The sequence below is a fragment of the Histomonas meleagridis genome (genome assembly GCF_020186115.1).
Source record: "Histomonas meleagridis strain 2922-C6/04-10x chromosome Unknown contig_53, whole genome shotgun sequence".
NCBI lineage: Eukaryota > Parabasalia > Tritrichomonadida > Dientamoebidae > Histomonas > Histomonas meleagridis.
In genome coordinates this window covers 54137-63906 of record NW_027150896.1, presented here as the reverse complement: position 1 = coordinate 63906, position 9770 = coordinate 54137, and the positions used below count along the sequence as shown (strand labels likewise).

Sequence of the window (9770 nt, the reverse complement as noted above, 5' to 3'; positions counted from 1 at the left end):
TATATTTTATTTTGTTTATATATAAATGTTTGGATGTTTCGTAAACAATCACGTTTTTGTATTTAATTTTTTTTGGCTTATGATAAAGAATAACAATCCAAATTTTAGGTAAAACTTTTGGAAAAAAAAATGCTATTTTGAAGCATTTTGCATTAAAGTTCCAATCCATAACTCGTCAAGTTTATTTGTTCATACTTTCACGAGTATCAGAATTACTAGATGTAATTGTACCTAACACACACACCTAAGCAATGTCATGAGCAATAATGGTTCCAATAGAAAGGGACATTACGGCTAAATATGTGGTGAAATGGGGCATAATAAGCAAGCATGTCCGAAGAAAAATATAAATTGAAAAAAAGTAAAACTTAAAACAATAATTGTTGGTGAACATGTTCAAAAAGTCCTATTGTATCCCTATCGTCGACTCGCACCACCATTCAACGATCATTGACCACTGGATAAGAAGGAAGATTATCCTAGCAATTCTGATTGTTATGAAGGGAACTAAAGGCTGAACAACGATTGCTCATGCATTTTGGCAACATACTTAAAAAACAATTTTTGTTCTGATTCAATGAATATGAAAATTTGAATTAAAACTTCAATACTTTACGACATATTCAAAACATGCAAATTTGGAACACCCCAAAATTTTTCTTATGGGAGAACTTCCACCAGAGCTAAGTCAAGTATTAAAAAATCCACCAATTCCATATGATAGCGAAGGACTAAGTAGGTATCTAGGTGTTATAGTTAAATATGCAACGTCATCAAATTTGTATACTATTTTCACCGAGCTTGCCAAAACGAATTCTAATCCTATGGGAAATGATAACTTTACAGAAGTAGTAAAAGCAACATGCACTTCAAAAGAAATGCTTGACATTTTTTATTCATTTTGTTTAAATTGGGAGCAACATATGCCTTTTTATTATCTATCAACACTCAACCGGGTTCTTTTTACCCTTAAAAAAGAGAAAGATTTTGTCAAATCGTTATCAGGCAAAACCTTAACCACGTCAGAAATCTATTTTTTACATGGCTTAAGCAGTGACCCTTTTTTCTATTCCGCCGCTCCTGATGTTTACAAGCAAATTAAACAAAAGTTCGAAGATATCAAATCAAAAATCAAATCATATAAAAAAGCATGTTTCATACCCGTTGTTGAAGATTTAGATTCCACTGATCCACGGGTATCCAAGTTTGGCGGTCGAGCTCCTTATCTTCCCAAAAATGGTCCGAACAAATGTCAATATTGCCAAAGCCCTAAGTCTACGATATTTTCGTTTTATGTTGAATCACTTCCTGCTGAGATTCAACGACTCTTTCCATCTGACTCCTTAACATCTGTTCTTGTTGGTTATGGATGTGAAGAGTGTTGCGATTTTGATGTTGTTTTATATAATAAGGACGAAATTGATCATCTTATATATGATGAAATTGACAGTGATAATATTTTTAATGAGAATAGAGTTATCACTGGATGGGAGGAATCTTTTATGTATCCAACATCATCAGACGTTTTGAAGAAATTGGATCCTGAAATGCCAAGTTGTGAACTAAATATTGCAGACATAATATTAGAGAGCCACGATGATGAATTATGGCACAGAGGAACGTACTTAGGCGGATATCCAATATTCGATCAAGGTGACGACCAGCCTCCAGACACAGAACTTCTGCTAGAAATGGAAGAGTCGGAACAATCAACAAACCAATGGGGTGACTGCGGAACAGCGCAAGTTTGGATGACAACGGGAAAAGATTTCGGAGTGTTCAAGCTACAATTTGCTTGTGGATGAAAGTCAAAAACAAGTGAACTTCACCTTTGTTGCCCAGCTTGATGTGGGTGAATTTCCTCACTAAAATAGTCAAATATTTTGCAAAACTATAAGATGAAAGAAATAATTTACAATGTGTATTTAAAAATGGTTTTTATGAACAAGAAAAATAAATTATAGTTGTTTTGTTTATTTTTCTTGAATGCATGAGCAATGTTTATCTGAAAAGTGTCTGTTGTCGTTAGGATAATAAATAAACGTACTGGAAACGCAAATGAAATGTTTTTATTTTTCCATTGGTAATCCTCCAAAAAATATTTATAAAATCAACCCGGATGAACGCAAACTTACTGTGGCTGAAATTGTTGAAAAATTTTTAAAAGAAAAAAATGTAGTATGGATCAAATGCCCGAATTTTGCCATACCTTTATTTAACGAAGAAGTACCATTTCCTAAATATCCTGGGCTTCTTTTCGAAAGCAGACCTGGTCCTTATTTTACACCTTCATACTCTTTTCAAATATACAAATCAATACCTTCAAGTTCAATAATATTATTCTTTAACGTCTCACATAACTCAAAAATGCATTTCCCAAAAATTGGTTTTCCAATTCCAAAATCTGTTCTTGGGCAAAATCTTTCTATTCTTTTTGAGATTATGAATAAAAATCTCTGTAAAGGAATACAACCCAAAGAAATATTTATTCGCGAACAAAAAGTTGATCCATCGAGTTCAATTCGCAGTATCTATGAAGCATCATCTAATTCAGATTTATTTGTTTTGTGCGATCTTGATAAATCGATATGTGAAATCATGAGACAGCGTGATAATGTTGTCAAAGAAATCATTACAACCGAGAAAACGTTTATTGATTCCATAAAAACAATAGTTGATTTATGGCATCCCAAATTAAAAGCGCTTAACATCCTCACAAAAGATGATGAAGATTTAATATTTAAGAACTTTCCTTCTATTTTAGCATATCATCAAAGTTTTTATGTTTCTCTTATCAATCATTACAACGACTACGCGACGTTAATCGCACGTTTATTTGTGGAGTTCTCTCAATTTTTCAAAGCCTCAATTCAATATGTGTCAAATTACCCTCAAATTAGTGAAACGATAAAAAGGCTTGGTGCAACAAAATTATTTAAAGAAGCTGAGCTTTCAATATCGAAACAATGTGGAAATCGAGATTTTGGAAGTTATTTAATCACGCCAGTCCAACGAATGCCCCGTTATAGTTTATTAATGAATGAACTTAAAAAATTTACAAATGAATTTCATCCTGATTATATCTTTATTGATGAAGCAAGTAAAATATTAAAAAATATTACACAAGAATATGATAAAAAAACAGAAATTTTACAATCTAAATCAATACTTATGAAACTTCAAGAAAAGAATAAAAACAATTTTGTGTTTGTTACACCATCACGACAAATATTAGGGAATTATAAAGTTAAAATTAATGGGAAATTAAATGAATATATTATATTTGTTTGTAATGACATTATATTTATAACCAAAAATTCCTATAAATTAATGTATCACACAAAACTTATAACATTTGATTTTAATATAATTAATCATCAAAACATAATAATTAATAATTCGACTGAATCAAAGATGAATTTATTAAATATAAAATTTGAAACCAAAAATCAATTTAATGAATTTATTGATAAATTATATTTAAGAATGAATATATTTTTACAAAAGAATTCAGACAAAAAATTATTACTATGGATAAAACTTCCGATATCAAATGAATTAAATCCAATATGTAATCATTATTGTATACCATTTAATGATTTGTTTTATTTCTTTTGTCCAAATCTCCAAAAGAAACAAATGGAAATTTATACATTAACAAATGGTAAAATTAATAATATTCAATGTAAACAAATGTTATCACGGAAAAAACATACTATTAATTGTTATGAATCATTTGCTTATATCATTGGTGGCTCAATTAAAACTGATGATTCATATATCATAAAATATGATTTAATAAATCAAAAATTTAGTTATATGGAAAACTTAACAAAAATTCAACTTCATGGACATACATCAGTTATATATAACAAGAAAATATTTATTTTCGGAGGTAAAATTACATCGAAACAATTAACAAATGAAATAGTTATCATTGATTTAGAAAGAAATAATTCGAAAACTTTATGTAAATTTAATATTGAACCTGATCCAAGATGTAATCATTCAGCAATTGTTTATAATGATCAAATGATTATTTATGGAGGGAAAAATGGCATAAAAATATTTAATGATGTTTGGAGATTTGATTTAATTCATTATGAATGGATAAAAGTTTGTGATATCCAATATCGAACATCACATAAATGTTTTATGATTGGTGATGAAATGATTGTTATTGGTGGTCTTTCTAATACTAAGAATTGCGAATCGTTTTCATTTAATGTTAAAACTCTTAAAATTAAACCAATCATTGATATTGGTAATGTTCCTAATAATATAAAAGATTTCGCATTCGGAATTAATGATAACTATGAAATAGTTTTATATTGTGGTGTCCAAAATAAAACAATTTCTTCTTCGGTTTATTCAATCAAATTAAATCAAAAATGGACCGAAAAATTATCCAAAAATTGTTTAAATGATTCACAAAAAATTAAAATTATAAAAAGCGCATTTAATGAAACTGATATCGGTTTGTTATATAATAAAAAAGTGGAAAATGATATTAGTCAATGTAACACAAGTCAATTGCCTGACTTTAATACATTGGACGTCGTTAATTATATCGATGAAGTTACTTTAGATAAAACGAAAAAAGATTTGAGTCAAATTTCAGGAATATTATCAAATAGAGAAAACAATGTTAAAACAGATTTAAATATATCAGAAAACGAAAAGTATAATAGCAAAAAAGTTTTGGATAAATTTGAAATTAAATTCGATAACGAAAATGAAAATTTAAATGCAAATGAAACAAATGACAGTAAACTTTTAAATACATCCAAAAACAAAAAAGAAAGTTATAACAACAGTAAAGTTTTGGATAAATTTGAAATTAAATTCGATAACGAAAATGAAAATTTAAATGAAACAAATGATAGTAAACTTTTGGGTACATCCAAAAACAAAACAGAGAATTATAACAATAGTAAAAAAGTTTTGGATAAATTTGAAATTAAATTCGATAATGAAAATTTAAATGCAAATGAAACAAATGACAGTAAACTTTTAAACACATCCAAAAGCAAAAAAGAAAGTTATAACAACAGTAAAGTTTTGGATAAATTTGAAATTAAATTCGATAATGAAAACGAAAATGAAAATTTAAATGCAAATGAAGCAAATGACAGTAAACTTTTAAATACATCCAAAAACAAAACAGAGAATTATAACAATAGTAAAAAAGTTTTGGATAAATTTGAAATTAAATTCGATAATGAAAACGAAAACGAAAATTTGGACGCAGCCGAAGCCATCAAAGAGCGCCAAGCCAAATCTCTATTTGCGACTGAGGTAAATAACAAAAAAGTAATAAATACAAAAGAAAATAAAAACGAAATTGCAAATAAAGTTATAAACAACAAAAAATGTTTAAACACATCTGAAATCAAAGTCAGAAGCATCAAAATGGACTTCAGCATTCCCGAATTTAACGAAGAAGAAACAAACGCCAAAAAGCATTCGAGCGCAGCCAAAAGCGCCAAAGAATCCAAAGCCAATTCCAAAGAACAAACAATAACAAAAGAAAAGCCGAATGATTCACGTAAACCAAAGACAGCAATAAAAACGTCGACTACGCAAATAAGAAAACGAAAGCAAATTCCGCAACAAAGCATAAAAGAAGCAGAAAAGCCAATTCCTAAAACCAATTTAAATCCGAAACGGAAACAAAATCCAATTAGAGCATCAATCACATCAAATGCATCTTCAGTACGATCAAATTTCACACAAAAAGAAATTCCAAAGCAGCAAACAAAAACAAATCCAAAAACATCTTTAAGGACAAATATCAACTTAAACCAACGACATAATGTAAAGCCATTAAACAAAGAAACAAATCTAAAGCCAAAAACGAGAAAACCCGAACTAATGAAAGAGAAAAAGTCGGAAGTTTCAACACCGAAATCAAATGTTTCAATTGAAATATCAATTCCAGAACAAATCGAAGAGAAAAATAATTGCGTTCCAATGTCCCCTCTAAAAGAAACTAACATTGTAAGTGTTGAAGCTATAAAGCCGAAAAGCGCAAGAAGAAAATCAGTGACTTCGACAGCATCAATACTCGAAAAAGGAAAAAAATGTAATAACGAAAACGTAAAACGAAATATTGTCGAACAAAAGAAGAGAACTGTGGCTAAGTTTACAGCGGCAAGAGCACAGCTAAATAGAAACGCGTCAGTCACAAGAAATGCGCTGCATCAAAATGGAAGAGCTGCAGCCATAAGGAGCAGCAGAAATATGAACTGACTTTAGATATGTAATAAATAATTTCTGTTTGATGTCATCTATAACATTTTCATTGAAATATCAAAGACACCAAATCGAATTGTGCAATTTTTATAATTTATAGTAAAGCGCTTTACCCGGATTTGGCAGGTTCAGAATATATATGAAATATTCGCCGTATGACAAAATCTTGTGTAGAATGCCTTGAGAAACCTGTAGATAGACAACATAATTTTAGATAAATTTTTATATTGTTTGTTAGCAAATAGAAATTTTAAAATATGTTCGGTCCCAAATATATGAATTGATTAAAATATGTAAAGAAAATCAAAAAAAAGTTCTATCGAGTTAACGTTCTCCTTAGTGAGTGAAAAATATGAATATTGCGAAAATTACAAAATTAAACCGAAAAAAAATTTATTAAATAGATATTACGAAGTATATTCTCTATGAATAATACTATAGTGTAGAAGTGGGTTATATTAATGTGTCGGTCGAGAGGTTTTTCACTGCAGTCTATAGACACATTGAGATGCCACATTTTGGAACACCTTAAATATATATCAAATATTATAGCAAACTAATCAGAAAAGGTTTATTAGGGAAAAAACATTAGTAATTAATATTCATTCTTTAAATCAATACTCATAAACTTGTAAGAAAAAATGGGCAAAGACCGTTGAATTATGGAAAAAAAATAATCTTTCTCGTTTTATGTTTTGACACAGTTCTCTCAACTCTCTCTGCTGTTGGAATTTCAAAATGACGATAGTTTTTTCTGTGGAAAACAGTTTCCTGATCATTTAAATTGTCCATCGTTTACCGACGAATTTTTGGTATATATAAAATACTAAAACATATGTTGATTTCTTTTGTACATTATTTAAAATTGGATATATTTTTGGTCATATATTATCAAAATAAAAGGATTCACATTTCATAGTTTACTCAGGAAGATATACTCCAAAAATATCGAAATGCCTAAATCGCAACTTCTTTTCTTCTAACACCATTTCATTAAAGAACCTTATGTACTTAAATGGTTGCATCGAATGACATTCTCTCACAACCAACAAAGCTGTTTCGCCTTTTGTTGTACTTACTCGATCTAAAACGGTCCAATTCTCCAAATCGTTTGATCCTTGGATAGAATATTTCGTTATCGGAAAGCTGCTGAGAAATTGTAACCTGTAGCCTTGGACAACAGCTTTTCCTTTTGTGAGTTCGCATTGGAACCACGATGAGTCAGCATCGTTCAATGTACAAAGAGAATGTGAGGGAGATAACTTATGGAAGCGACGGAAATCAAAATTGGATGAAGTAATGTAAACGTCAGCTCGATGTGGATCGCCATTTGCTCTTTTAATCATATTTGCGAAAACGCCTCCAATAAACTCTGGTTGGTCCGAAAACAGTTCAAAGTTCTTAATACGAACAAACTTAGTTTTGGACCAATTATAACCTTTTTTGATTATCTTGACTTTATTTGTAGTAATAACCTTATCAAGGGTAATGTCAAGTTTCTTATCTTCACCGTTAAGTGATTGATCATTCTTTGTTCGAAATATAGTGGTGGGATCACCATCTTCGTCATAAGTTTTTACTTTCCATGTACGAAGAAATGAACGATATGACGACTGTATACTGAATCCAGTAATGCGGATAGGATATGGAAATAGAAACTTTATGTATTCTTTAGTTGACGAACCAGTAGAAAAGTTTCCTGGGTCGTTCTTGTTGATCACGCAGTAAACGTCCCCCGACGATTGAGAGGGAATAACCGATCGCGAAAAAACGGTCTCTTGTGAATTTATTAAATATGAAAAAATTCCTCCATCAGTCATACTTAGAGGAATATGAAGCTCGTTCTTCATGAACGAGTATGTATTAAGAACATTAACAGCATCAAAAACAAGCTTCTCAAGTTCTTGAATTTTATATGCTTGAACTTTAAAGTCATGATCTTCTTGTTGATATCTGGCAAACTGTTCTTTTAATTCAGTTATTTCTTCTGTTAAATCATTGACTTTTTCGTTTAGTGCGATATTTTCGTTGTAAATTTTTTGGAAAAGTTGTGTAGAAAATGTATTTGATAATAATGAAGGTTTATATGAGTCGGAAGAATTAGCGCCAAATCTGTCTGAAAAATAAAGAGATTGAAGAGCTGAATCAATTGCTTCGAATGGACTCATATCAGATAATTTATCTTGGAATTCAATTTCAATGTAATCTTCTTGGTCAGGATAGCAAGTTTTCATCAAATTAATTAAGGACTCAAATATAGGGTAACCAAATTGAGAAATGCCACTTAAAATAGTAATTGGTTCATTTTTTTCATTTAAAAAAAGATAAGATAAATCAAACCTGAATTTAGAGATGCCTGAATGTAAAAGACATTGAAATAGTGATGCAACGCCCAAAGTAATTTTTGATGCATCGGCTGTTGAAAGATCTTCAACTTCTGAAAAACTTGTTAAATTGATTTGTTGGAGGTCATAAAATAATGTAAAAAAACCCTTTTCTCCTTCATCGGGTTTAACAGAATAGCTTTCAATGGGAAGAAGTGCTGGATGAGAAATTTTTTTAATTTTTTTGATATTTGACTTAATTTTGTTTATATCATCAGAAACTTTGAAAACACATTTTATTTGTTGGGCTTCTTGATTTTTTATTTTTATAACTTCTATATTTTCATTTTTTATAAGTACAACCTCTTCGGCCATTTGGAAGCCGTTATTCCGCCCATTGAAAACAAAAAACGATACAGTATCGTTCTTGTTGAACAAGCAGTAAACGTCCTCCGATGATTGAGAGGGAACAGCTTATAATGGAAAAACAGTCTCTTATGAATTCATTAAATATGAACCCAAAGGAACATTGCGACTGGGAAACACTTCTATCAATAAATCACGCAATTTTTGGTTTAAATGAAGAAAATTCCCCTAAATATTTAGGTTTAATAATCAGCAAATATGATGAAATCCATCCTTTATCTTATGATTTAAGATTATTCAAATGATATATCATTCCTTTGTAATTAAAAATAATAATGCAAATTTATTTTTGAATATTATAAAAGAAATAAGAACATTTGAAGAGAGTAATAAAATCAAATCCAATATATTTGATATATTTAGTCGATTTCTTAATAATGAGCATACATATGAATCAAATTATCTTCTTGAAGCTATGATTGAACAAAATTTTCTTGAACCAAACATTGTAAAAAACAGCCGGAGTCCATATTTTGTACATTATATGTCTAAAGAAGAACCATCAATCCATTTAGAATATTATTTTGATAATTATGAAGAACTTTCAAAGAATGATTGGGAATTACATAAGAAATTAATTAGAGAAGGACATAATCCAAGTGAAATTTCGAAAATCATTCGAAATGATGAAATAGAAAAACTTCAAGAAATATCATCACAAACAAATTTTGACTTTGATCAAAAGATTGAACCATCACTTTATGAAAGATGTTCATTTATTAATCAACATAATATTAGACTTATTGATTATGCAGCATTCTTTGG

General features: G+C 29.6%; 3 protein-coding genes across 3 annotated transcripts; 2 read left to right on the top strand and 1 right to left on the bottom strand.

The window, feature by feature from the left end:
- Positions 1 to 662: 662 nt before the first annotated feature.
- GO595_007407 (uncharacterized protein) lies at positions 663 to 1805 on the top strand (the record flags this gene model as incomplete). Its single annotated transcript, XM_067920868.1, has 1 exon — positions 663 to 1805. The coding sequence occupies one exon, from the start codon at positions 663 to 665 to the stop codon at positions 1803 to 1805; it is 1143 nt and encodes a 380-aa protein (XP_067772317.1).
- A 3607-nt stretch (positions 1806 to 5412) lies between these two features.
- GO595_007406 (uncharacterized protein) lies at positions 5413 to 6252 on the top strand (the record flags this gene model as incomplete). Its single annotated transcript, XM_067920867.1, has 1 exon — positions 5413 to 6252. One exon carries the CDS (start codon positions 5413 to 5415, stop codon positions 6250 to 6252), a length of 840 nt encoding a protein of 279 aa, XP_067772316.1.
- Positions 6253 to 7175: 923 nt separating this feature from the next.
- Positions 7176 to 8489, bottom strand: GO595_007405 (TKL family protein kinase; the record flags this gene model as incomplete). Its single annotated transcript, XM_067920866.1, has 1 exon — positions 7176 to 8489. One exon carries the CDS (start codon positions 8487 to 8489, stop codon positions 7176 to 7178), a length of 1314 nt encoding a protein of 437 aa, XP_067772315.1.
- Between the last annotated feature and the right edge of the window lie 1281 nt (positions 8490 to 9770).